General features: G+C 43.2%; 3 protein-coding genes across 5 annotated transcripts; 2 read left to right on the top strand and 1 right to left on the bottom strand.

Moving 5' to 3' along the window:
* The first annotated feature begins 3,105 nt into the window (after positions 1–3,105).
* Positions 3,106–14,856, top strand: csrnp1b (cysteine-serine-rich nuclear protein 1b). The gene is made up of 5 exons (XM_086191894.1): positions 3,106–3,437; positions 9,326–9,524; positions 11,240–11,499; positions 11,590–11,886; positions 12,431–14,856. The coding sequence occupies exons 2-5, from the start codon at positions 9,344–9,346 to the stop codon at positions 13,484–13,486; spliced, it is 1,794 nt and encodes a 597-aa protein (XP_086048020.1). The 5' UTR covers positions 3,106–3,437; positions 9,326–9,343; the 3' UTR covers positions 13,487–14,856.
* A 1,688-nt stretch (positions 14,857–16,544) lies between these two features.
* LOC147241566 (chymotrypsin-like elastase family member 2A) lies at positions 16,545–18,709 on the bottom strand. Its single transcript, XM_086192349.1, has 9 exons — positions 18,676–18,709; positions 18,478–18,572; positions 18,269–18,375; positions 18,030–18,158; positions 17,784–17,920; positions 17,558–17,706; positions 17,291–17,471; positions 17,234–17,241; positions 16,545–16,568 (listed from the first exon to the last, which is right to left on the bottom strand). The coding sequence occupies exons 1-9, from the start codon at positions 18,707–18,709 to the stop codon at positions 16,545–16,547; spliced, it is 864 nt and encodes a 287-aa protein (XP_086048475.1).
* Positions 18,710–19,847: 1,138 nt separating this feature from the next.
* On the top strand, positions 19,848–25,532 carry LOC147241565 (Golgi reassembly-stacking protein 2-like). 3 transcript variants are annotated; one of them, XM_086190876.1, is made up of 9 exons: positions 19,848–20,026; positions 20,419–20,499; positions 21,583–21,786; positions 22,184–22,270; positions 22,362–22,492; positions 22,858–22,981; positions 23,074–23,176; positions 23,257–23,379; positions 24,271–25,532. In XM_086190876.1, exons 1-9 carry the CDS (start codon positions 19,961–19,963, stop codon positions 24,408–24,410), a joined length of 1,059 nt encoding a protein of 352 aa, XP_086047002.1. In that variant the 5' UTR covers positions 19,848–19,960; the 3' UTR covers positions 24,411–25,532. The 3 variants fall into 3 exon arrangements, with proteins under 3 accessions (XP_086047002.1, XP_086047001.1, XP_086047003.1); XM_086190875.1 differs by having other exon boundaries at positions 24,184–25,532; XM_086190877.1 differs by having other exon boundaries at positions 24,206–24,413.
* The last annotated feature ends 2,381 nt before the right edge of the window (positions 25,533–27,913 follow it).

Genomic DNA, 27,913 nt, shown 5'->3' with positions numbered 1-27,913 from the left:
ATTCCTCAGTGACGGATGCGACTGCTGCTGCTTCTACTCCTGACGTTTTCTTTCCTTGGGGCTGTGGATGCCTCATTGTTTAGACTTTAAGAGTTGAAGAGCGACAGGGAGGCTAATTGGGTGGAGTCTGTCTGGACAGACAGACTCTCTGGCTCTCGCTGGAGCGTTACACATGCACAAACACACACACACACACACACACACACACACACTCGTGCCGACTGTATTACACGCCTTGGATGCATGAAAACAAAAACAAACCACCAGACGGTATCATTATTACAGTCTGAACTGAGCTAACAAGGGTTCCTGATGCTGATATCACATGGAGTGTTTGCTGATTTATTTATTTACTCACCTCTTTTCTCTGTCATGATATCCTCAGATATCTAATGTTTAAGTGAGCGATTAAGCAGAGTTGTCACTTTTTAAGAGTTTCGTGTAATTAGCATCCAGAATTTCACAACAACTGTGCCGAAAATGTGCAAATTCACCAAAAACGACCCTCTTTTGACACTTGTCTGACTTCAGTTACAGTGCGGTCGATGCTCCAACAGCCTTTGATGAAAGAGATAAATAATTCACCTGATAATTTGCTGTTGAAATGTTCAATGAGTGTTTTGACTGCAGGATTTTATCATTCATGTCCCAGCTTTAATTTTTGATTGTGTAAGAATAATCACATGGGCGATCTCGTCAGATTAGACAGTGCCATAGAAGATATCCCTCTCCATATTTACTTGAATGCTAATTTAGGCCTCCAGGAAAACCTCTCTCTCTCTCTCTCTCTCTCTCTCTCTCTCTCTCTCTCTCTCTCTCTCTCTCTCTCTCTCTCTCTCTCTCTCTCTCCCCATATTAATGTATATGTACACAGTATAAGACTGAAAACATGACTTGGTATCAAAGCAGCAACACTGAGAGCACTAATAGGACTCCTCTGTTGTCATTCAGCTGCTTGTTAAGCCTTAGAGAGGTGGGGGTGGAGGGAGGGGGGGTATATAATTGGGGGCCCTTAGGCTCATCAAGCATGTGAGAAAAGGGGACCCTCTATTAACAGGAGACAATTAACACAAGTCAGTGTACACAGCTTCAGGAGCCTCATCGCTGCCGCCTCGAATGTCTGAGTCAAGCACCTGTATTGACACTGGCAGAACACATCGCTCCAGTGTTTCAGGTCCAGCTGAGAATGAAAGCAAAGACCCTGAGTGCTGGAACTCACCGTGGGCAGCTGGATCTGTAAATACCTGCAGGAGAAGGAGGAGGAGGGTGTGTGTGTGTGTGTGTGTGTGTGTGTGTGTGTGTGTGTGTGTGTGTGTGTGTGTGTGTGTGTGTGTGTGTGTGTGTGTTGCTGCTGCTTGTTGCAGATAGATCCCGTCCGGGATTACAACAGTGAGGAATTTGAGGAGGTCAAGGATGATTTATTATTGAAGTTTTTCATATTTTTCGTATTTTTAGGCAGTTCTTTAAATACTCAGCTCATCTGAAACACTCCTCTGCTGAATGTCTGCCCATTTAAAAGGTTAAATCGTACAACTTTATTATTAGGTAATAATGGACTCTTTAAGACTTCATTTTATTTCCCAACATAAAACTTTAAATGCAGCTTTTATGCAATTTTGTGAATTTACCAAATGCAAAAATACTTTAATCAGCCAATAAAACAATCAGCAGATGTGCATTTATATATTTTGTGCTAACAACCTCATAAAATGGTCTTTAAGTCTCCAAAAAAACACAGAAGGCACCATCTCAGTGACCTGTGATGACCTCTCAGGCACATTTTATGGCTCCTGTGCACATCTAGAATTCGAGTAATTTATTTATTTATTTATTTATTTTTGCCTGAACTCAACGATGCCAATAATTGATTCAAGTCTCCGTCACATGGATGCACCACTATAAGAACGTAGCAAACATTGTAAATCAGTTGTTTCCCCTCAGAAACCCCCCCCCCCCAAAAAAACTTCACTTACCTCACATTCTGTTTTATAAAAAAGAAAGTGAGTCATCATATCATACAGCTGACTCAGTGTTTTTCTTCTGTAGCTAGACTGAACCACACCTCTAAACGGTGCAGCACCTCCCACGTCACCATCACAGATGATACTATCTGATTAGTCATGATACTCCTCGGACTGTTGGGTTCAACTCAGGGTTCTGATTTGGAACTGAGGTGCCATTTACTTGGAAACAAAACATCTGATGTTGTGTCATAGTAAGAAAACACAAGTCACAGAGATTAAATTATTCATCTTTTATGACACTTGGTGATGATTTCCGAGAAGAAATGAATGTTTCGTTGACGTTTTGTCATAGAAACGCTTTCAGTGGAGGACAAAATGGTTATCGCATGATCCATTTTTTTTATCGTGTTGGAGTAATGTGTGTTGCTGAGAGGCATTCCTAATAGTATTTTGGTGACCCCGATTCACAGATGTGGGATAAACAGAATATTTAGAACACAAAGCAAAAATCCCCATCTCTCTGATATCAAAGGAGGCTTCGTTCTGAACTCCGGGTGACTTTTATCCCTGCGTGAACCTACACTTTTATGGATGGTCTTTGTAAACAGAGCAACAATAAACAACAATAACAAAGAATGCCACATGTCACTCAAATTCATAACTATCTTCCAAAAGTCTGAAATTTACAATGCGACTGACCACTGAGGAGCTTAATGAAAGAAAATCTTAGTTTGTTTGGCTCTTGGGGGGCCCTGGCAGTGTGTATGGCACCCAGGATTTTGTGTTGAAAACCTATAAAGGAGTCACATTCCTTGTTTAAAAATTTAAAAAAAGAACCTCTTCCTCTTTTGTTTGTGTAAAAAGTCACGTCATAGTTTTATTTTCAGTTACCTAATAATAAACATTAGTGGGACTTTTAAAGACACGCTGCACTTTAAGTGTTTTACTCTCTTTGTTTGGAATATAAAAAAAAAAATCTGCCCATATTAAAAATCCACCACCAGGTTGCGTGACTTTTTAATGTGATTGTTCATGAAATACTACTACTACTACTACTAATTATTATTATTATTATTACTATAATAATAATAATAATGATCATGATAATAGTGATAAGTGGATGTCTGTGGCTTTGTAGGCAGGCTCGAGTGTAGAGGAGGAGGCAGGAGGACCGGCAGGAAGCGGCGTGGGCAGCCTCCCTGTGTCACCGCCTGCGTCAGACCAGACGCCAGGAGGGAGTTTTCCACTGACGAAAAAGGCTGCGCTTCTCGGCAGTCTGCTACAGACAAGGGAAGCGCTTGAGCCGGTACGGAGCCCCGCACGCCGGAGCGGAGACAATAGCACTGAGAGCTGCTCTGAACCAGGATACGCGTTCTGTTTATCGGTGCCATTTGGATTACTACGCTGTTGTCCCATCGGCTGTTTATCCACGGCTATTTTATCACTAATGGTGATCGGATACTTGAATTGGTGGTGAGTACAAACAATTGGGAGTTATTGAACACTAGCCGTCCGCGGAGGAGTCCTAGTTTGCCTCCTATTTTAGTCTTTTAAACGCACGTTGCTTTTATTTTATTTTATTGAGGGTTATTTTAGCGCGGCTGTCACGAGCCTTCATAGTAAAACGTGAGTTCCGCTGCTGTTTTTTTTTTTTTTTTTTTTTTTGCTTTTACGCTGCAAGCTGATGTCAATTTGATTAGAAATGATGATTAGTTGATTGAGGCGAGACTCCCCAGCCTTCATTCACTCATCGGTCAGCGCACCGATCGCTGCACATTCCCGTTTCTACACAACCTCACACTTCAGGTACTTTTACATTTCAATGCGTTTCGGGTGTCTCTCCATTGAAGCTCAAGTTTTGATGAGGTCGGCTTTGTGTACTCAGAAGCAACTCCGCACGGGGCTCTCTCTCTCTCTCTCTCTCTCTCTCTCTCTCTCTCTCTCTCTCTCTCTCTCTCTCTCTCTCTCTCTCTCTGCGCCTCTTCCGTCCGCGGTGCTGGTGCGCCTCTTGGAACTCGAGCGACTCCTGAAGGCACTACAGCTGATAGAGCCGCTGTCAAGGAGAATTTAATCATGAGGAGGAATGATCGGCTCAGCTGTTGTGCAGCGAGCTTTCGTATCTGGTTTCCTTATTTTATTTTATTTTAAATGCGCACATGAAGCCAGATGCGCAAATTGTTTTGGTATCGCCAACATATTTACAACATTTTTGCAATGAATTACACTCAAGCCAAAAAGAAGAAGAAAAAAAAACCGCTAAAAGTTGAACTGAAAGCGTTTTCTAAATTATCTTAATTTGGATGATTCTTAAGCTATTAATGTTCATAATCATTCTCCGGAGCTATCTGCTTTTAATAGAGGAAGCGTCTCGAGCGCGACCTCACCCGGATCATTTTTGGAATCATGTTTTCTGGAATTAGGCTACAGGGCTCTGAATGATCCTTTGTTTACACAGAGCTCCGTATCTGCCTGCTCTGTAATTCTTGTGGTTGTGTGTTTCCACAGGAATGCCTCTTTATCCTCTCTTAGGTAACAGAATATTTCATCTTAGCTTTTTTTTTTTAATTTTATTTTATTTGTGACCCCCCCCCCCCCCCCACCACCACCACCACCACCAAAAAATCAGTGTTTCATGAAGTCATGTTTGGAGGAAGTCCATGCATTACAAATGTCCTTTATACCTCCTGACTCCCGTGTCTCCATCGCACGGCTCCGCCAGCATTGTGCTGCCTGCAGCTGTCAGACGCACCACTGATAGTGTGGATGACCACTTCCTGTGCACTGCAGTGTACGTTTCACAACCTCAGGAAGCGCGCACACACTTGTCTCCCCCAGCTGGGAGCCGCAGCAGCAGCAGGGTTCAGACAAGGTTGCCTGCTTCATTTTTGGTCACGCAGGACAGCCCCCACGCTTTTGTGCATGGAGGGGGTCGGGGGGGGGGGGGGTGAGAGAAGAAGTCTGCTGACAGTCTCCCACATAGCAGTGAGGAGCACCCATCTGCTTTGTCCTGTCTCAGACTGGAGCATAACCTCTGAACCCATATACACTTCCTCCCTTCCTCCACACACACACACACACATACACTCAAGGAATTTGCATTTTAACTTTGCACAGTTTCAGATCTTTCCAAAACTCTCTTTTAACAGTTAGTTATCATTTTGAACCTTTTTTTGTTTTTGCTAACTTGCGTGTGCGCACACACACACACACACACACACACACACACACACACACACACACACACACTGTCTCCTGCAGGTTTGGCCTGCATAAGAGATTAATGACAGCTGAGTGCATGTGAGGTCCACATGCAAGCTAATACTCAGGTCAGGTGTGGCTGTGGAAAGGTAGTGTTTGCTCTTTCCGCTGCCTTGTGGGTGCAGGACTTTCCAGTGGTTAGCAGTAGAAAACACATCTGGGTTAGATTGAGTCTGTCTTCTTCTCCCACTATTACAGCTAGATCGCCTGCTGCCAGAATGGAATTCCTGTGGCTTGGAGACATGACATTATTTATTTGTTTTGTACAATCCACCCTCCTCATTCCCACTACCTCTCCTCCTTTTTGGAATCAGTGTTATGTGCATGGGTCGAAGAAAGAAAAAAGAAAAAGCGGAGGAACAGAATGTTTCTGTGGCGGCGAGCTCGCAGGGAGAACAACAGGCTCATAGAGGAGAAAACAGAAGCTTTGCCCGTTTTGTTCCAGCAGGTGGAGCGCTTTGGGTTTCACAGCTGAGTTAAGACATGAAGCTTGTGTGTGTGTGTGTGTGTGTGTGTGTGTGTGTGGGTTCCAGCTGTGCAGGAGCTGGAATCCAGCCCCCGTCCCCTCAATGCCTCCGATCAATTACCTCCATCTTCTCAGTGACAGAGCTGGAAGTGAGAGGTGCAATACCTTGAAGCCTGGAGGGACGACCTGCTCAGACACGCTGCCACACATGCGGGGAAGACTCCCAGGCTCATCATTATCACATTTTATGAGCACTCAGCTCAGTCATTCAGTCATTCAGCAGACACTGCGCAGGGTTGTCAGTGTGCCATGTAAATGCTTTGGGCAGGCTAAGATTAGTGCAACTTGTCACTCCCGCACACCCACACACACACACACTTTATCAGCTGCAAAGGGGCTGGACAGGCAGTGCAAGGGGGCAAAGTCAACTGTAACTTGTCCTGTTGGGCTCCAGGGCAGACAGGGGCAGTTTAAACAGCCTGGGAGGTGAAGAGTCTTGCACACAAGGATGCACGAACACTTTGCTTCTAGTTTTTTCACTTCCTGATCACGTCTTTGTCAAATCAGTGTTTTGGAAATGAAGCAAGGCTTTATCCAAATTCCTTTTTATTTGTGTAAAATGCTCTAAATGAGTGATTTATTAACTTTTCATCTTCCTGATCTTATAATTAACTCCCTCTAATGAGCAGCATTATGAAGTGGGCCTCTGAAGTCATGCTAATAGCCTTTAGCTGCATGTATCAGGCTAATCTTATATGGTTGACATAGTTATGTATCTGACTTAAGCCGTGTAGTGCTTCTGGTGACAAATCTTCCAGCTGGAGATTTATCTGCCCAGCTCTGACAACTGGCTGGGGAGCACCTCAGCGGATGCATCCTTTATCTGCCTGCCTGCGTGTGGTTGATGGAATGACAGTGATGCATAATTTAGTGCGCGTTGAAAACATGCTGTGCTCCGTCTCTGGCTCGGCTGTCCGATCACATCCATTCTCTATTTAGAGCAGCCATTCACAGGCGCTGCTTTCTTGGGGAGCCCGAATTCTTCTTTATCCCCCCCCCCCCCCCAACTCTCCCTCTGCACTTTTTGCAAATGAGTCATTGCACGTTTTGCTGTCTTTCTTTTTTTTTTACCCCCCCCCCCCCCGTCCCTCGTTCTGATCCACTCTCGCTGCTCTCTCTCCCGGCCTTGTTCTGTGGCTGCAGCGGCTGAGAAGCTCCAGATTGACTACAAACTGTCCCCTTGCCAGGATTAACCTCTCACCATTGTTTCTGCACGTTGAACAGGATTAACAAATCAATGTGTCAGGTAGACTGCAGTCAAGAGACAATGACCCAGTTCTGACACCACTGCCCCCCCCCCCCCCCCACCCACCCACCCCCATCCCTCTCCTCCCCCTTCTGGCTCACTGCAGCTTTTAATTAAAAAGACTTTGCTTAGCTGGCGCTATGCACTCCCTTGAGGATGCCTCACAGCTTTGTTTTACTTTTTTCCGAGAGAATTGTGTGTGTGGGGGGGGGGGGGGCAAAACTGTAAGGTGAACCCACGTGTGTTCCTCCTCCCTAGCACACACAGAAGAACACATATGTTATTTGGTGTGCAAGTGTGTGTGTGTGTGTGGTACACGAGCAACAGATGCTGCACCCAGGTGTTTCTAAATAGTTTCAAGGCAAATCTCATGACGTGATCGTATTAGAAGGCATTTGGAGATTATTTCCTGCTCCAGTGAGTTGATGGATGGCAATCGACTGCTTTTTCTCATCAGGGTTTCCGATGTAAAACATGCCAAAGGTGGCAGAGGAAGACCCTTTTTTTTTGTTTGTCAGGCAGCTCGAGTGATTGCAAGGTGATTCATTCATCATACCGCAGACGACAACACCTGACTGGAGCTCTGATAACCCCCCCATGTGCGCACGCACACACACACACACACACACACACACACACACTGCCTACACAAAGGTTTCAGCCTCTTGCCCTTGACTCTTAGTTCTCCATTATCCTTGTCAAAAAGGGAGTACCTGTTTTGCATAATTGCTCCCTGTTGCGTGGTGAAGATGAAGCTTCCATAGCAGCGTCAGTCGCCCCACCCATACGCTTACATAACATTCTGATAAGATAACCCAGGCATGCAGGTCACACAAAGAGCTGAAGTTCTTGTAAAAGTCACCGGAGGATTTCTCAATGACGTAATCATCTACTTGCATTTTTAGCTACCTGTTAAAGGTGTGGCACTGACAGTTAGCTTTGCATCTGTGCGTCCGATATTAAACAGAGCTTAATTCAATCTAATATACTTTGAAGCTAAGTTTCCTGCTGCCTCCAAAAATCGTTCGAGTTAAAAATGAGAGAGTGAAAGCGCACAAAAAAATGACCCAATGACTGTGTTTGCAGTTCCCATGAGCATGAACAAAATTGCAGGTGTTGCAAAGTAAATGTTTGAAATTTAAGGGAAACAACTGAAATTGCTATATTCAAACCGCGCTGGTGCTGCAGCAGCTGCAAGCGATTTGGCCACGGTGCTGAAGACAGTTAACAGTTTGATGGTGAAATGATCTCTTTATGGGTAAAGTAAAAGCCTCCTTTCCTATTCCACATAGTTGGAGGGGAGCGTCTTTTTGCTGGAGCTGAGCCCAGTCATGTCTCCGCTCTCTTCCTTCCTTCCTCCCACCACCCCTCTTCCTCCCTCCTTGTTGAAGTTAGCGGGAGCTGTGACGATGATCCTTGCCATCACCTCGTACCTCCCAGATGTTGCTGCATATCTTGAATCGCAGCTACACGACACATTTATATTCCCGTTCACCGTATAATACACCAACAGTGAACCTTCGTCAAACGTGCGCTTTCCTTCCTCGGAGTCTTATTCGTCGATTAAAATACAACCTTAAGACATCTGTCAAGCTTGTAAGCTGTGGAAGAGGTTCCACAGATGTTAGGCCATGTTTTTGAAGATTAGAGAATAAATGGCGCTCCCTCTTCCCAAGATCTTTAGCTGGCAATCATCTTTTTTTCTTCACCCTGTCTCTTTCAGCCTATCTGTCTCCCTCAAAGGATTGATTGTTTTTATCGCTGAAGCAGCAGCCCTTCTCATGGGAGCTCTGAAAGAATGCATTCAGGAGTTGCATAACAAAACATCTTGACGATGAGACCCAGGACATATTTACTATGAGAGCCACGTGAAGGCATTAAACAGGACAAGTGGCAAATTGTCTGGCGAAGGCTGCATGTTTGATTTTGACGGCTGCCTGAGGGGGAGTGATTGAAATTAAACGTCAATGTGTGGATGATTTGGTCACCTCCCCGCTCGCTCCTTTTCTCTAATCAATGCATTTGCTGAGCTGATGGGATTTGGAAGAGGGTGAAGGGTCCAGTAATTGTTGACTTATGCGAATAGGCTTGATTGATTGCTTCCTGTGCCATGGCTAGCTCCCTCTCTCAGCTGAGTGCAGCAGGAGATGGGTTGATCACACACTCACATGGCCGAGCACAGGACTGGCTCGTAACAATAACCCTGTGGAGGAAAAAAAAAGAGAGAAAAAAAAGACCTCTTATTGGTTTGCATTCAAAAATTCAGTTTAGCGGTGCAAATCAAGTGTGAATAATTGTGCTAATAATCCCTCCCTCTTCTCCTTCACGCAGATTGTTCACACTAGCGCCATGAGTGGGCTTCTCAAGAGGAAGTTTGAGGAGGTGGATGAGGACCCATGCTACTCCTCACCCTCACCCTCCTCCCTCTCCTCTGCCTGCTCCGGCTGGGACTCGGAGGGGGAGAGCTGCTACTCGGACACCCTGGATTCCACCCCCAGCAACCCCAGCTCCCCAGCAACAAATTTCAACAGTGAGTGTTCTTCTAGCAACAATAAATCGAACAAAGAGCTGATGGAACATGCGTTGTAATGTGTTATCTTGCCTAGTCTTTACTGCTCCGTGTAGGCTCTGATAACAAATCCATAAAAATGGGGGAGAGGTTAAGGAATTTAAGCAGCTGGCAGCCCATGAAACACTTCGCAGAAAGGATTTCAGACTTCTGCAATGAATACCTCTTTTGATTTCATGCCCTAAAGCGGCTAAATGGCTAATCACATTATGCAGTGGCTGCTCACCTTGGCTCCCCTGAGCCGCGCAGACAGACAGAGCTTCACCTTTCCTTGGGAGATGCGTGTTGAGCAGCTTCAGGGTGTTTCTGTCTGGACGCGAGTCCATCCACTGGCCTTTAGGGGACGGCTGGGAGAAGGGCAAACAGTTGTGAGGTTTCCAGGATGATGAGGACGGGAGCCAGGAAGAGTAGCGTGGCAGTGTGCCAAAGCTTAGAACACACAGGGCCTTGTCTGAAGCCCGGGCGTGCACCCAGCACAGGTGCTGAAAGAGGCTGGGCACAGGATACAAAGGGGGAGGGAAGGGGGGGTAAAACAATCAAGAAACGAAGGCGTGCAAACACAACTTGTAGAGGAGATTGTGTGGATTCATAATCTGGAGTTTGCATTGAAACGGCCTACAAAACTGCGTCATCCATGGAGAAGATGTCTTTGTTTCCTTCAGGTGTCGAACATTTTATGGATATGAGGTGAAAACCTGTTCGCACTCCCCATAGCTGCAGATCATGAAACATAGTAATGCTGTATTGTACTGGAGGAAAGGTTCTTCCTTTGAACTTTTAATTATAACCCCCCTTTTTTGGAAGGTGTTATTTAAAGTGTGCGGCTGAAAAGCTCCATAGCTGAGAAAATCAAGATCTACAGTACAAGTGGTTTCCCGCCTCATCATGATGATAATACCCAACACATGTGGAGTCTTATCATCCTTTTCTGTTCACATGAAGAAAAACCAGACATTGGTTCTGGCAGTTTAAGCAGAAGGAAAAAGTTGCTTGTCTTCAAGTGTGGCTCAGAAGTCATGTTGAATATTCCTAGGTGGAGGAAGTGGAATTTATACTAAAGCTTGAATAATTGTTGGGCTCATTCCCTCATATGGTTCTACTCTGACCCCCATATGGTTTCGGTATGTTTGTATGGGTATAGCGAGATGGCCTGTTGCTCTGGATCATGAATGCTTTTTAACAGAACGGACTTTTTCGGCTTCTGTCTGTTTCTGAGTTATTTGTTCGAGTTGTGCAGCAGCAGGGGGGTGGGTAAGTTTTACCCCCCCCCCCCAACCCCCACCTTCCGGAAGCCTCAAGCATTTACTCACCGGTTTGTGATCCTGGCAGTTCTGCTTCCTCCACAAGGGGAAATTCCTGGGCTGGGTGTTTTTTGTGACACAGTAGAACCAAGGCTGAATGGATGCTGGGTAGTTTGGGTTTCACTTCACAGGATGTGAGCGTGTTGGACTTAAGTTAACTGTGTCTTTTAAATTGTGTACATGATAAGGAACAAGGCATTGAATCAGAGGGGATGTCCTTTTACTTTCTGTTCGGCAGCATTTGCAAACTTACAAGGATTTTTTTTTTTTTTTACTGGTGGGGCACTATGCCATCTAGTGGCACATAAAGGCAATTGAAGAAATTCCCACTTTGACCTGACGTGTTCTCAACTTACCTCCCTCTCTCCCCCACAGCGACATCCATCCTCAAGAAATCCAAGAGAGCACGGCGGGGCAATGTGACCTTCGACCAGGTGACAGTGTTCTTCTTTCCTCGGTGCCAGGGCTTCACCAGTGTTCCCAGTCGAGGAGGATGCACTCTGGGTATGATGCAGCACCACAGCACGCTCCGTACCTACACGCTCGCTGAGTTTGCTGTGGAGCAGCGGCTCCTACGCCGGGAGAAACTTCTCAACAGACTAAGGGAAGATAAGCTGGAGGCTCTCAAACTTAAGGTGAGCCAAGTGTTACCGATTAGGGGGTAGAATGTGAATATGCTGATATTCTCTTTCACAAATCAAATGAAATGGTTGTGTTTGCTCTAGCTGACCAAGAATGGAACCCAGGAATGCGAGGAGGCAGAGCGACTGACAGTGGATGACATCCCTGAGCAGGACATCGACATCAGTGGAGCCAACCTGGATGAAGGCTCTTTCCTCCAGCCTTATCCATCGAAACGTCGCTACGCCCTACTCAAAGCTGCAGGTGTAAAGAAGATCGACAAGGAGGAGAAGAGGCAGCTACATGACCTGAGGATCTCCCGGGAGAACTGTGGTTGTGACTGCCAGGGTTTCTGTGAGCCAGAAACTTGTAGCTGCAGCCTGGCTGGCATCAAATGTCAGGTACGAGCAAGAAAAGTTGGAGCTCTGTTTGATTCAGTTCCATGAAAAAAATCTATCAGAGGGTGTGTTTGCTGCTGGAGGAGGCTGCAGACCTGAAGAGGCTCAAGCTGCCACCCGTAGCTCCACCTCCTCACGTCCCCATCTGTCCATCAGTCTCTTCCCTTTCTCTCTCTCTTTATCGCTGTCCCAATCTTTCCTTCTGCATATCTGTCTTCCTCCATTATTTGTCTTTGTCACTGCCCCGCTCTCCTGCTCTCTTTCCCCCCAACCGGTCAAAGCAGAAGGCCGTCCCCATTGAGCCTGGGTCTGCTCGACGTTCCTGCCTGTTAAAAGGAAGGTTTTCGTCGCCGCTGTTGCAGGATGTGCTTGCTGATGGAGAATTGTTGGGTGTAAATTCATTGAAGGAGTGTGGTACTGGACCTGCTCTACTTGTAAAGTGTCATGAGATAACTTTTGTTGTCATTTGGCGCTATCCAAATAAAATTGACTTGACTTGACTTGATATGTATTATACAAGTAATTGAACTTTTTCTGCTTTGTACAGATGGACCATTCTTCTTTCCCTTGTGGCTGCACTAAGGATGGTTGCGGAAACACAGAGGGTCGCATAGAGTTCAACTCCACCAGGGTACAGACGCATTACATCCATACCATTATGAAGCTGGAGCTGGAGAAGAGGCTGGAGGAGCAGTCTAACACAGAGGAGGAGGGGGAGACCAAGAGCGAGACCACCGCATCGCAGACAACCCTTCACAGGCCCCTCGGTTTACCGATCCAGGCCGAACACCCCTCCATACCCACAGTGCCCTCCTTTCCCTTTAGCTCTGAGCTGGTGGCAACTGGAGAGAATAGTTGCAGCAGTGATATGACAGACTTATCAGACTGTTCAGGCCAGAGTGAGGACTCAGAAACAGGCGAGAGTCCATGTGAACATGGCACCCATCTAGATGTGGATGAGAAAGGCCTTAGCCGCATCCTCAGTTTCAATGATGCAGAGAACTGTTCGAGAAGTAGCAGGGACGGTGGAGACAAAGACAGTAAAAACACACTCTGCACAGGACAGCGGCAGGACCAGCAGCAGCTTTCCACTGAGGCGTTCAGCAGCTTTAGCATGGTGGACTTTGCTGACGAGAATGATAATATAGATGTTGCACTGTTGGACTCAGCAGAGGATCTCACAGACAATCGAGCAACAGCCATCTCAGAACTTTTGGATGAGAACGCCAACCAGGGAAACGCCCTGTTCCATAGCAGTAGCGTGCCACACACGCCCTCCCCGACCATTGACCGCTCGGCGAGCTACAACATGGACCTCAGCCTCTCGTCGGAGTCAGACCTGGAGTTCTTTGATGGTTTCCCCTGCTTGGGGCCCAGCTCGCTCTACAACTCCCTGAAGGAGTATGAACATATGGACAACTTCTTTCAGTTTCAGTTGCCTAGCTACCCAAGCCTCCCTCCAACCAGCGACCCGGGTACTTGCCTCCTGGAGTCACTGATTGGCCTTTCAGAATCTGTCCCTGAACCCCCTGCCACATTTACAGACAATCAGCTGTTGGAGGAAGCCATGAAATTGTCTGTAATGGAGTCTGTGAAAGTTTGACAAAACATGAAGATTTGAGGACATTACGAGAAAAAAACCAGGGGGTGGGGGTGGGGGTGGGGGGGGGTGGTACTGTAAATGCACATAAGATGTCAACGTGTTTGATTTTGGAGGAAGCTGTGAGTTCCTTCTTGCCTAACAAATGTTTAAAATTCAAACTTGCCTTCAAAACGTTAGCAAAGCAGTTTGGGATTACCGCTGTGTGAGATGGCAGCTAGTGTTAAAAGATACAAAAGTCAAGATCAAATCGAGCCGGCCCGCAGACACCAATGATGCTGTCAATTCCTAAGAAAGCTCTTTTAACCAAACCAACAGCACCAACCGTGCGTGGATACAGCAGGAATCATCCTTAACAGGGGTGGGGGGTGGGGGGGTCGGGGGTGGGGCAGGTTGGGAATCTCAACACAGCTGAATGTGCACCTCAGGGACTTTTTTTCTAGCTTTCTAGCTTTTGGAGGCAATGTGTGGTGACCATTGCTGTGATGGGCCGTGGTTTTGCCTTCACCTGAAAGTCAAATCACAACACAATCCTGTACATGTCCTCATGTTTAGATGACTTGAGCAGGCTGGATCCTCCTAAAGCTGGCGGACTCTTTCTCCTCAAGATCTTTCCCCCCCCTTTAAGGGTCTTATATGGTACAAGAAAAGAAAATCGCTCTAAAAGCTCCTCGATCAGCACTTTATCTGTGAAAATAGTTATGTATGAATAGGCATTGTTTTGGTTGTATGGGGTCGATTCAACAGTTCAACGCTAAATTATGGAGTTTCTTATTTATGAGCCGGGTCACTAGAAGTCACGCTCATACCATTACAAGCTGTATTGTCTTTATTGCTTTTGTTATAAATTATTTCCTTTTTATGATTTTTATTTTATTTATTTCTGATGAAGCCTACTTTCACCCAAGAAGCACTGTGGTTTGATATTTTCACCTAAAAGTGCAATCTTCCTTCCTTTTTTCCATATCACATCAAGGCATTGCTATGGGAAACTGGACCGCAAAGTCCATCAGAAAGTATTTAATATCTATTTACTTATACAGTACATTTAACGCTTTTTGGTAACTTATTATTTCATTAGTAATTTAATTTAAGACATTTTTTTGGCAATACAGTGGGCTGTTGTGAAGTTTACTGGACATGCCTGCCTATCAGGGGGAGCAACGCCTGCCAACAGTATGTGCACAGCGCTTCCATCCAAGCTTTGGGACTGAAAACTGTGGAATCTTCCCGAAATCACTGAAACTAAATTATGGGTTTATTGTATTTGCTGCCTATAATGTAACCATAGAAAATTACGCTAATATTTTGTAACTAATTTATGTAGGTTGACAAAAAATTTAAAAAAAAAAAAGAGGAAAAAAAAAAAAGAATTCTAATCACTGAGAAATTGAATATTTTATTATGAAAGCAAAAATTAGTAATTTTCAATCTGGGACGACCTTTGTAATATATGAACTATAGAGAAATGTATGAAGGTTATCGCTCTCTAACATTGTGAAGTATTTTTCATAGGCAGTCCTATGGTTAGATATCTTAGCAAAATGCCACTAAAATGATCAATTTGATTGTACTCTGAATTGTTTCTGGAAGTCTGTGACTTTGGGTTACAGTATGTTATAGATTAAACATGTTAAGGGTCTTTTTGTGGATAAAAACTGCATATATTATACAATTTTTATCACATATACACACACACAAACACAGATACACACACACAAAACCCCCAAAATGAAGAGTTGCCTCATTAATTACAGAACAATACTTTTTCAAAGGTGATTCTTCTGCCACCGGTGTGAACGGTCGAGGGACACCAGAGAGTTGATGATGTACATATCTCACCCTTTCTACAGCTGTTTTCTGCAGCATTTCTGGACCCTTTAGAAATAATGCATGCAGGTCCTGTTTGTTAAAACGTGTTCTGATTAATTGTATACTTTAAAAGTGCAGCGTGCACATCGGAAATGTATTATTCGCTTTTGCCTTTTTTTGATTACTTTAAAATCCATCCGATATGAGTTCTTATGCCATGAAGAGCTATAGGGCACTGATTTTGTTTTGTTTTGTTTTGTTTTTGGAAGCAAACGTGTTTCTCTTGTATAAAACATCAATTCTCATGAAGAAATGGCAACAGTGAGTGTTTTATCAATGTAATGTATTACAGTACAGCATTTTTTTTCTATTAATTTCAAAGAACGTGTCTTACTTTTTTGCCTTTTGTGTTGTACATATTTCTGCTTGAATGGTCCTGCAGAGCAAACAAAGCTGCTTTATTTTTTACATATTCACACTTTAACCTGCTGTTCAAGAACAGTTTCTCTCATCTAAGCCATTTTGACAGCCTGTCCCTCCAAATAATAATAAAAAAAAAACATTTTCTAAACACTTGAGTCTTCTTTTTCATTTGATGATGATGATGATGATGATGATAGACACTTTATTGATCTCCAGGAGAAACTTGCATTTACAGCAGCTCGACAAGGGAAGATAAAAGAGCGGTAAAGAGGCACGCAAGGTGTATATACTAGGCAAACTATATGAAGATATAGAGAACAATATAAAGCAAAATAGAAATAATACAAATCAAATCATTTGTTGATCTGTGAAATTGAACTGTATATTTAAACTTCATTTCTTAGTCAGGAGATGAGTAAATGTACAGCGAAAGCTTTGTTACCTGTCATCGTAGATTCCTAATTCAAGTTTTGATGTTCTTACAACACAGACGTAGACAGTTTGATCGTTTTAAAACACGAGAGGGCATCTTGTATTGCACCCATGAACACGGTGACATTCCCATGAGAGCTAAAAACTCTTACAACCCCACCTACATTTTAGCCTTACTTTTTTCTCCACTACACAAAGTGTTCATCACTGGCGTGTAAATGTGGGTCAGGGTCATAAATTCCTAAAGCCTTTCTTCTTACAACACACCGGGAACTTCGACTTTTATTCTTACACACGTTAAGTTTCATGACTCTGCCTTTCATGTTCACCGTTACTCTGCTGACAAAACCTGTCCTAACAAGCTTATAAAAACCTGTCAAAGTACTCAAAAGTACTAGTTGGTGTCTCCAGATTTCACCTTGATGACACAATCACAAGGAGAAAAAAACACCACACGCTGTCAGGGCTGGTTAAAAAAAAACAACCTACAGTTCACATTCACTTTGAATTAACTGAAACAACAGGGTTTTTTTTCCTTTTTTTTCCTTTTTTTTTGTGCAAACCACAGGAATTCATCTGTGGTTTCTGGTTTGAAGAAGAAAAACATCAACTCGATGTGATGTCATGCTCAAAGTTTTCTAACTCCCACAAACGCATATGCCAGCCAGAGATCGCTGTCAAGAAGTAAACATCAGGCCGATGACTGCGTAGAACTCACGTGGTGGTATGAATTACGTCTGCAGGTATTGTTTTTATTTTATTGTGTCTGTATCAGAAACATATCAAGCCTGATCTTTGCTAAAACCCCAAAGATGACCTCATTTGGAATTTTCAGTTGTATTTTGGGGCCGTAACCATCCTTAATCTTACTCTTGATTCCACCTGATTAATGGACTTTCTGAGTGTAAGAAAACTACATACACACAAAAAACTAATTTGGAGAGAGTAAGCAGGGTGCTGTTGAGTCTAAATCTGAGGCACTCTCGCCACCTACTGGTGAAAATAAGAACCACAAGAAACACTCAAGATCTGTCACGATTTTATTTCACGGCTTCCATTCACAGAGGTTAGGACACCTAATACCGAATAACCTGGAAAACAGAGCACATGAATGAATTAATTTGGGGGATTTCAAAAGACATTGTGCTTCTGTAGGAAATATGTTGCTCACTGAATAAATCCAGTCCATGAAGGAAGACACTCTGGTGAAGACAGTGGGTTTCATCACTAGGTTGCACTGAACAGCAGGGCCGTAGCTGACAACACCGTGGACCCTCCAGGCTCCATCGGTGAAGCAGTTCAGGGGACCTCCAGAGTCACCCTGCAGGGGAGATCAGGTGCAAAGAGGGAAGTACGGAGATGCAACAAGAAGTATTCAGACGACCAAGGACGTTATTTTTTTCATACCTGGCAGCCCGATGTGATTCCATCTCCTCCTGCACACACCATCGTGCTCAGAGCGACACTGCCCCACCATTCAGGCTGGGAGCAGACATAATGCGCCACCACGGCGAGGGGAGCTTGCTGCAGGATGTCGGCAGCAACTGATCCATCAGCTACGAAGCCAGAGAATACAGAAACGTGAGCGTGACATCTATGAACGTTAAGAATACGCACGCACGCTTCTACTCACGGCCCATAAGTCCCCATCCAGTGATGGTACAGACGAAGTCATGAGGCAGCGTTTGGCCAGGATAGGGGAGGTTGGCGACAGACGCAAAGCCGTTGCCATAAACTGGATCAGCCAGCCTCACGATGGCGATATCATTTCTGACACAGACGGAAATTGAATATTCTTAGGAGATGTTGTGTGTGATTCGTTCCCTCTGGAACCATAGAGAGGATTTGATCCACTGAGAGAGGGGATCTGTCAGTTCACCCTTTGGCAAGATCTCCATTCCAGTCAGGATGCACTATTATATCGTCCACACGACGGAACTGCTCGGTGCCATCATATCTATAAAGGCTGTGCTCGCCCAGCACCACGCGGTACTTCGTCACATCCAGGCTGATAGAGACAGAAAAAACACAATATCCTCCTTAGTGTTTACTATCTGCATTTGAGGAAGAGTTCTTTTGGAAAAAGAAGGTGTAATCTACGAAAATAAGAGCCCCGACCTTCCTATACAGTGAGCAGCAGTCATAATGTAAAAAGCATCGATGAGGGTGCCCCCACACATGTGGTAATAGGATCCATCACCGAATGAATCAAACTGGAGTGAAGCCTGGAAACAGAGGAGCATTTCTGTCAGTTCAGGGGCTCAACGTTTCTTTTCTTTAAAAAAAAAAAAAAGGGTTATCATCTGTACTTTTTCAGTTACATTTACCTGCCATTTCCAGGCGTTGGGTTTAGCATCATGACCTCCTATGACTTTCTCATTGTGAACTTTATGGTTGTACGGCACCGCAGCACAAATCAGTCCTTTTGCATTGGAAAATGGACAGAGAAACGATACATCAAGAAAGCGTTCACAGTCTCACTCACAACAGTAAATAAATGACAGTGCGTTTGATTCATTCCTCACCAATGCAGGACAAAAAAGCCACAAGCCCAATCATGTTGCAACACCAATGATGAGATGCAGCTGAGTTTTAACTTCTTATATCCGTCCAGAAATGGAGACCTTCCAAAAGGCAAATATTGTGTTATCTGTCCGAATGGGAACCGTTTGGATGGTACGATATCAAATGGTTACCACGCTGGGAAATGGGGAACGTGTTGCTTGAAGTGCAAATGACGTATTTAACAGGTAGTCAGCAACTTAACCTCCCAAAATTTATATATTCATAATATTTAGTCCTAATTCACTCAATTTTTTCGAAAAAACACAATTGTTTAGCTTTCCTTTTTCTTTAATTGTAAACATTAAAGGCAAGACAGCCCCTCTCTTATCACAGGTGGGAAAAGAGCAGCTGCCTTGTTGAGTTTGGCGTCTAAGTCAACTAAAACCAGCTGTAGAAGAGTGTGACTAGTTACAGTTTTCCCTACAGATAACCATCTGTAACCATGTTCAGCTGCATTTGTTGTTTTTTGAGAGAGAGAGAGAGTTTATTCATAAAAATGCAATCTCATGAATATGAAGGAAGTCTGTAAGAATTTTGCAGATAATTTCATAATAATACTATGTATCATACTATTAATCCTGATGGTATATTTCTATATATTTTCAACAATTAAAATGTAGACTGCAAGTTTCAGGCCTACCTGAGCGAGCACTGCACATTATATAAACCATATATATGAACTCACTCCTAATTGGACGCTCTCAATTGACCGTGGCTGTGAGTGTGAATGCTTGTGTGTCTTTATGTGTTTGCCCTGCGATGGTAATTTATTATCCATATGTGGTAAATACTTGGGAAAAAATCTAAAATCTCTTTTTTAAACAGATTATTCTCTTCACTCCCTCCCTTGGAACATAATTATTTCAACCACCCACCCACCAAGGATTCACATAAAATCCTTTAAGCTAGCAAATATAAAATTACTATTGCCAAAGTCATTTCTCGAATTTTTTTTGGCAATACAGGAATTTTGTTTTGTTTTTGCATTAAAAAATACTTTTTTTTAAGTCTTTTTATAGGCAACTGACGAAACAGACACCTCACGAAAGACAGCTAATCGAACACTGGTCGCCTGTCATCAGCGCCGCTCGATTTTTCTGGCATCTTTATTTACTAGCTTTGCCTTAAACGCATGTCAACCTGAGTTACCTTGGCTAGCAGGCGGTAGCTCGCATGAATCAGCTTTTAGCGACTCTAAGTCTGTGACAGTCTGACTTTATTAGCTAAACGCAGCTACTGAACATCATGGGTTTATCTCAGAGCTCGTTTTTGTCGGACGGGGACGCTAAAAGTGGATATCATGTTCATGGGGTAGGTTGGAATGTTAGCCCGTGGAGAACTCAGTTGCCCCTCGGTCTTCCTCCCTCGATGTCCCTCTGTCACACCTCGGTTAACCATTTTTAACACGCACTTGTTGACCTCTCAGGTCCCGAGACAGCCAGATTCGGTTGGTTTACGAGGTCATTCGGTAAAAGAATTGTGGTCTGCTTCGTAGCGTCGCACGTCTTTGATGAGGTGGCATTTGGCACGTGTCCAAACTTTATTTACAAAGAACGAGTGTTACAGTCGCAGTAATAACTGCTTAGAGCTCAACCACATCATATTTAACATGTTGAGAGCAAATATGAAGGATAAAAACCGGTGTTCAGGATCATTCTACTTTATACAGACAAGTCTTCTGTGTGATTTGGCTCGTATTTCAGATACAAGAGGACTCGCCTGCCTTCAGGGCTGGTCTGGAGCCATTCTTTGACTTCATCCTCTCCATAGGAAACACCAGACTTGTGAGTAGATTTCCCTGTCGGGGAGAAAAAAAACCTGCAAAAACATGATATTTAAAAGTTAAAAGGCATGGATTTTTTTGTTTGTTTGTTGAAAAACAAAGCTTTTAAATTTGGAAAAGCTGTGGTCAGAATCGGCCGAGGAAAGATTCTTTAATATTAATTCACTCTAGCCAACAGTTTTCTTGTTTCAAACCATTTAGCTTGTTATTAATTTGTGGATATCTCTGTTAAAAAAAAAAGACATTTCAGAGAATGTGTGGGTGTAAATATTCTCCTCAGAGGTGTGGAAGAGTAACAAAAAGATATGATGAATTATTAAAAATGACAATGAGGGAACTGAATGGGTTGAAACTGGAATTTAAAGGCAAAGTAGTTAAGTGAACTTTGAACTGATAAGATATTTGCACAGTGTATCTCAGGGTCATTAAGTCAGTGTGAATAAAGCAGCTTTATTGAATGAATGAATTGAACGAATGAATAAGTTCCAGTTAAGAGCACAGTGACGGTCTGTTTGCTTTTCCTGCGTCACAATTACACACTTAAAATAGCAGAATGTTTTCTTCCTTAAATCGGATAAAAACTCATTCAGCTTGAGGGTTTGATGGTTGCTAGGTTGTTTTTATTCTCTTCAAGTGAAGCTGCCAATATCGTAGAAAACTAATAATTTTGCCCTTGTTAATCCATAAACCTGATCATTACTTTTAAGACACAAAATAACTCATAATTCATATTTTTATTACAAGGTTTTAAACATGGGAAGACTCTTGTCTTTCAGAGCTGCAACTATTCTTTTTCAATAAAAAAAAAACAAGCGTACAAAGAATTGTTCTGTCTTTTTATTTCATGTAAAAATGTGAAACATCTGCCGGTTCAATCTTAGTTGGGTGGTTTTTTTTTTATTTACAGTCGTTATTCGTTTTCCCCTCCGTGCTATGTTTTATTCCAGACCCTTTCTTTTTATTTACCTCCAAATACAACTTTCCCCAGTGGATTTTAAGTTGAAATTGCAACGTTGTTCATTGGCTGGGCCGCCGTCTCAGCGCCGTCACAGATGGAGTCGTCTACAATTCTGTGTTTCTCCAGAACAAAGAAAGCGACTTGCTGAAAGACCTTCTAAAAGCCAATGTGGAGAAAGCGGTCAAACTGGAAGTGTATAACTCTAAAAGCCAGCGGGTGAGGGAGCTGGAGGTGACCCCCAGTAACATGTGGGGTGGTCAGGGGCTGCTGGGGGCCAGCGTCCGCTTCTGCAGCTTTGAGGGAGCCAATGAAAACGTGTGGCACGTCTTGGTAAGTGAACTTAAGCATAGCATTTTGTTCAAGTCACATCCTGGAACCGACAGCAAGCGTTGATGCTAATCGGTGTATCTAACCTGTGAGATCTAATGGTCTTCGCTTATTGCTTGAAAAGCTTTAGAAAGGTCTCAAAAGGTTATGAAATTAGATTGAAGTATGAGTTTCTATTAAATGGTAGCAACTGTTGAGTCTTATTTTTGTTGGCAAGGACGTCTGTGCAGTAGCAGCTAAAGGTTAATGAGTTCTTTTTCAAAAACATCCTCATAAACAGAACACAAACATTTAAATCAGACGCGTGGAGCAGTTACATTCCTGTTCAAGATGATTCAAATAAAATCTAGAGGGAGCTTTTGAATATTTAAACCTAAAGTGATCGTATTTCCCTCGCCAGGATGTTGAAGCTAATTCTCCGGCAGCGTTGGCCGGCCTCATTGCACGTGATGACTTCATTGTCGGAGCTGACCAGGTTTTGCAAGATGTAAGTATTCTTGTGTTTTTAGTCATAAGAAGTGCATCGAAAAGCCTCGTAATTCCACACGTGTCTTTGTTTCTTTATGTAATCCATGCAGTCAGAAGACTTCTTTTCTTTGATTGAAGCCAATGAGGGGAAACCTCTGAAGCTACTGGTGTACAACACAGGAAGTGACCTGTGCAGAGAGGTGGTGGTGACGCCCAATGGAGCGTGGGGCGGCGAGGGAAGGTCGGTACTTTTTCAGTTGATGTTGAAGTTCTTCAGAAACCATTTTAGGATAAGTGTCCCCTCACTGAGGATTAGTACATTTAGGTTAAAGATCTGGGAGCCCGTTGAACCTCGATGGATAAAAATACAGGATGATAGCATGCCTTTTTTGGGGCCTCACGATGTACAGGAAATGAGGTTACAAGTCATTTACAGTTTTGATTCATGGCTTATGAAGTGTCAATGATACAGTAAGTAATGCATTTAACACCATTTATTATTCCTTTATACAGTGAGACTCTAGTTAATTGTTTTTCTGAAATATCTTTTGTCATCGTGCCACTTGTATGTACTTAAACTTCTGTCTTTCTCACGCCAAATGTTAGCCTCGGCTGTGGTATCGGCTATGGCTACTTGCACCGGATCCCAACTCGCCCAGTTAAGCCTGAGAGTAAAAGTGTCACTGGCACCAGTGACGAACTGGTTCCAAGCGACTCCACTGACAAACAGGTCGGTATATCTTTTTTTCATATAATGGAAAATATTAAATTTCACGTTCGCAGCTGCGTGGAGGACTTGTCTGACATGTTTTCTACGCTCAGGTGGCCTCGGTGTCTGCAGGATTTCTAAACGAAACAACTTTGAGTCAAACCGAAAGTTCAGTTCAGGAAGTGAGTGTAACCTCACACACATCCATGGACTCAGGTAACCACAATGCATTTCATTTAGGTTTCGATTCAGTCAGCAAGTTTCCACACAACTTGAAACGGTGTATTCTTTGCCAGACATTTCCAGCATCCCCGAGGCAAAGACCCCTGACTTATCAGACATGGTTTCCTCCAGTGACATTGGTAGCAGCTCCATGTTTGCTAATCATGGCGATGAGTCCGGTGATCAGTGTAGCTTGGGTGAGTACCTCGATAAGTGACTGGCTTCGATCACAGCATTCACTTACAATAATAATACAAAATAATAGGGTCTTTGCCAGAAGTACCTTCTGGCTCAGGCCCTAATAATTCAAATCAGCTTCATATTTTGTTTATTAAGGTGCTTCGCAGTCTGTCCAAATGTAGAAAACCCCATTTTAAAGATCAACAATAAAAAGATGAACTGCACCAGTTATTATGTATCAAATCAAGCAGCAGGATCGTAGTACTCAAAAAGAAGTAACAGGAGGGATCCTGGTGTTATCACCTGAACTAAATCTGAGTGTTAACTTCTGACTGTGGTACCGCAACAACTCGGTGTTTAAGGTGATTGACTGCTGCTGGCTTTGCTCGATTCCCACCCTCTCCCTCTATCGAGCCCCTCTCTTCATCCTCTGCATCCTTCACCCTTTTACCGAAAAGTAACAGCTTCAAAACATCATGTCTTGTGTCAGCAGAGGGCGATGTTGCTCAGCTAAAGCTTTACGACGTTGCTCTCAAGCTCTTCTCTCTAATAAAGCCCCGCTATCTCCTGGAAGCCTGCTGAGCAACTGTGGCGTGCACTGTCTCGAACACATGACTTGTTGGTCACAAAGCTAGAAAAAACCAAGGAAATCAAGAATTCAGAACAGTTTGAAACATGAATTTTGCTAAAGCTACATACAGTGTGAACACTGCATCATTACACTTCTGACCAAAAAGAAAAAGCACAGTAGGTCCCTTCAGGCACTCTTCTGCATGCCGGAATACTGCAGCTTCCAGTGTAGCTTCTGCACTAATTTACAGGTCCATATGCTGTCGACCAAAGACCTCCATCACCAGAGAAGCAAGACGAATCAGACCAGCAGGAAGCTGACCAGGGTTTTCTTTTAGACCTGATTACTTCTGCAACCAGGGAGGACGGAGAGGACGCTGTCGGCCAGGAAGTCACCCGAGAGACCTCACCACCTCCTAATTCTGAGCCTGTAAGCTCACCCATAGAAGAAGAAACGACAAAAACAACAGTATCATGAAGTGAAGGAGACCATAGAAGAAGCTGCTTTCTTGCATTTAGACGAAGGAGATTTTGAGCACATTATGGATCCCAAACACTTCCCTTATGATTGCGAGTTGCATCACTGGAGCTATTTTTAAATTTTATTTATATATAGATGCCATTGCTATAAGCTTAATTGCACAATTACAGTTTGGAGATGCTGACTGACTGATGGTTGATGCAACATGAATGTACTGTTTCACTGGATGAAGCCTTAGCTGAGTCTTCAATGCTGAACGACTTTTTGCTTTATCATCTTAGTTTGCACTAAAAATGCCAAACAATATCTCATGTCGGCATCTTCGTCATCACCTTATAAACAATATGAAACACTGTAGAATGGAGGAAAAAAAAGAATGCAAGAGCTGGAGTTCACATAGATCCATCATGTATGTTTTAAGGTATTAGTTTTATGTTCAAATAATAATCTCAGGCATTTACTGTAAAGCCTCTTTGCCTTATGTCTCGTTTCAAATCAGTGTTTGTTGGAGTTGTGATTATATGTTGGTTAAACATGATGCAGCTACTGATTGTTTTTGTCTCCTGTCACTGGACTTCATTGATGAAACGTTCTTAAATCCTCTAGGACTTTTTTAAGCTCTCTCTGCAGACATGAAGCAAAGCCCTCTGGCTTTTTGTGAATCCGACATCATTTGTTGCGTACTTCTTCAAGAGGTTTAAAGTGATACTTCAATCAAAGAGTGTATTCTGTATTTCAATTCCTCAAAATGCGTGTCTTGAGCCCATTAAGACATTTTTTTTCACCATTGCATCACTTCTTTGTGTCCCCAAAAGGCAGAAAGAGCCGGCCACATATATTTAGCTTGAAGCTAATGGAGACTGAGGACTAACATCAGCAAAACTGCCCAAAAACATCTGTTTACAAACTCTGAATTGCTTTATCAGGCATAATAAGCGAGCTATCATCCAACTAGAGCGCTTCTGGTTATAGTTTTACGAGAAAGGAAAAATACTCTCTTGAGGTGATGTATCGCTTTAAGAACATTTCATGAATAAGGTCAAATGTTTTTAAATATATTATGTATTATGGTTTTGATTGATGGACAAAAATATTTGAATATTTATTAAAAAAGGAAGCTCTACTGAAGACAAACATGCAGCAGTGTAATTAATGTGTTTTGCCTTATTTATTTATTTTTAATTCAAACCGAATCAGAGACTCACTGACGGGACCACATGAGTATAGAGCTGCTTATACAGTGTGTTTTCCATTGCTCTGGACGCAGGAAGTAGTTCCTGCATTCAGGCAGCAGGTGTCAGCAAAGGCATCCTTTTGAATCCAAACTTGCTTCTGTTTTTTTTGTTTTTTTTTTTTCCCACTGCAGCTTCAGAAATCCAACCCAAATAGCTGCCCTGTACCATGATATCGCCGAATGAAGATATTTATTGGTTCCGACCAGTCAAAGTAATATCACATCTCAGTCCTCCGCTCACACCTGCAGTGAGAAAGCAGCCTCTGACACCACTCATGCCTCCTGAACCCTGTGTCATGCTGCCATATTTCTTATCTTTCGTATCATCCAGGGCAGCTTATTTTCTACCGGGGGAAAAGCTCTTTCAAAAAAGTTACACGCAAAAAAGAATGCGTGTCAAATAATAAATGAGTTATTCCATCAATATAAAATTGTTCAGTTTATTATGTGGTGCTTCTTGATAGATCCCTTGTGTTCTGCGAAATGGGCAATGAACAGCTCTCTGTGGGTTCTTTTTAATTTCTAAATCAGATAATGATGGCATCCAAAAAAATAAAAATTGAAAACTAACCAGGGAAGCTACTGTAGTAAGATGGGAAAGCGAGAGAGAGGGGGAATATGCCTCAATTATTTACCAGGGCACTCCTCCGGTGAAGGGGGGATGGGCACTAAGGGAAAGAAAAAGACTGTGTGGGGGAAGAAAGATGAGAAGGATTTGTCATTGGGATTTGCTTTTCCTCTGAAACACCTGTATGTTAAACAAGGACTGAGAATAAGGAGTAGCCACACACATGTATATGTAGACGTTTCATAAAATTATATGAATAATGGCAAAGCAGCATAGTAATTTTTTTCATGTTCTCTTGTCTTGCTATAAAATGCAGTTTCATTTCCTTCATGTTTGGCAAAGATAACGTTCACTGGAGCCTGAGGGAAAACCCAGCAGCTGTGTGCCAGGGGCAGCCGAGAGGTGAAGATAAAAAACAAAACAAACAAAAAACCCAGGGGTCCACCTCTGGATGGCTGGCGTTCATATTCTCTCTCTTATTTCTTCGACTGTTCCGAAGGACACTGTGACGCAGCTGAACCCACTTGTCAGCTTAGCTTTATCTCAACCCTTGGGAGGCTGGGCTCACAGGCACCAGCATAGTGCCCGATGCCTCAGCCCGTCGCTGCAGCGTGACAAATTGTGGATTAGAATAACTACAGTGAAAGAGAGAGTTGGGGGGTTGAGGAGAGAGGAGAGGTGGGTGGGTGGGTGGGTGGGGGGGGTTGTATAAATGAAGAGAAAAGATGTAATAGAGATAAAACAGCAGGGTAATTGCAACAACAGCCGTGACGACATCTCTACATGGATGTCAGCATGTGCTGTCAGTGTTAAATCAACATTTATGAGGTACAATAAGCCTCTATCTTTATTTTTTTTTTCATTTTTATACCACCTTCCCTTGCTAATCCCACCTATGATGACGCTCATATTTGAAAGTGCTGGGAGCTATTAGCTTCCAAGCATACCGGTGTCTGGGAATAAGTACCCATCTGTGTCAGGTAGACCAAAATGTACTGACTGTAATTACATTCATTCATGCAAGAGGACTATCACTCTGAGGGACCTGAATTCATCACGGACATGGTTTCCTCCTCTGTATATATTTACCTCTGTTCGTACTGCGTTTGGTCCCAGTAGGTATTGCTTTTTTATTGATTTCCTCTTAAATGGCACTTCCAGCCATACATTAGCTTTTGCACATCAGTGGTTTACTTACCACAAGTGCAATATTCTGCTGTTTTATGTAGCCGACGGTGAATGTATACATGGCAACGGTATGTAGGAAATCAAACAACAAGATGCCACAAGGTTGTTTGTCATTGTCTTCCCAACGACCCATACGGGTGTTAGCCTTTGTTGTTGTTATAACATTTGGGGCCTGTGTTTGATAGCTGGCAGTAGACAGACGGCAGGAAATGAGGTGAGTAGGAGACAGATGGGGAACAACATTGACCCTCAAAATGGGACGTCTCCGTCCATGATGTTTTACTTCGGTCAATCACGTATGACCAAGTTCTGATTTGTGCTGGAATAATTGATCATTATGTATCAATGCATTCAACAAAAGTGGATGATCTGGATGCATGTTTGATGCATGTTTTCCAGTAATGGAAAAGACTTAAGTTGCACATGTGACTCGATATTTGACTTGTCCTCAGAAATCCAGCACTGCGTTTGACAACTCCATTTCATAAGATCAATATTTTTTGATTGCAT

The sequence above is a fragment of the Aulostomus chinensis genome, chromosome 21, assembly GCF_037954235.1.
Source record: "Aulostomus chinensis isolate RoL2024-O1b breed Wild chromosome 21, RoL_Achi_v1.0, whole genome shotgun sequence".
Classification (NCBI taxonomy): domain Eukaryota; kingdom Metazoa; phylum Chordata; class Actinopteri; order Syngnathiformes; family Aulostomidae; genus Aulostomus; species Aulostomus chinensis.
The sequence above is the reverse complement of the archived record's forward strand: the minus strand, read 5'-3'. Positions and strand labels throughout refer to the sequence as shown.

Bases quoted from the DNA above. Each gene is read 5' to 3' on its own strand.
- csrnp1b (XM_086191894.1), top strand. From the start codon at position 9,344: ATGAGTGGGCTTCTCAAGAGGAAGTTTGAGGAGGTGGATGAGGACCCA. The intron at 9,525-11,239 runs GTGAGTGTTCTT...TCTCCCCCACAG, and splicing joins CCCAGCAACAAATTTCAACA to CGACATCCATCCTCAAGAAA. The intron at 11,887-12,430 runs GTACGAGCAAGA...TGCTTTGTACAG, and splicing joins TGGCTGGCATCAAATGTCAG to ATGGACCATTCTTCTTTCCC.
- LOC147241566 (XM_086192349.1), bottom strand. From the start codon at position 18,709: ATGATTGGGCTTGTGGCTTTTTTGTCCTGCATTG. The intron at 18,159-18,268 runs GTCGGGGCTCTT...TGTCTCTATCAG, and splicing joins GCTGCTCACTGTATAGGAAG to CCTGGATGTGACGAAGTACC. The intron at 17,707-17,783 runs GTGAGTAGAAGC...CTGGCTTCGTAG, and splicing joins TGGATGGGGACTTATGGGCC to CTGATGGATCAGTTGCTGCC.
- LOC147241565 (XM_086190875.1), top strand. From the start codon at position 19,961: ATGGGTTTATCTCAGAGCTCGTTTTTGTCGGACGGGGACGCTAAAAGT. The intron at 20,027-20,418 runs GTAGGTTGGAAT...CTCGTATTTCAG, and splicing joins GTGGATATCATGTTCATGGG to ATACAAGAGGACTCGCCTGC. The intron at 22,271-22,361 runs GTAAGTATTCTT...TAATCCATGCAG, and splicing joins CTGACCAGGTTTTGCAAGAT to TCAGAAGACTTCTTTTCTTT.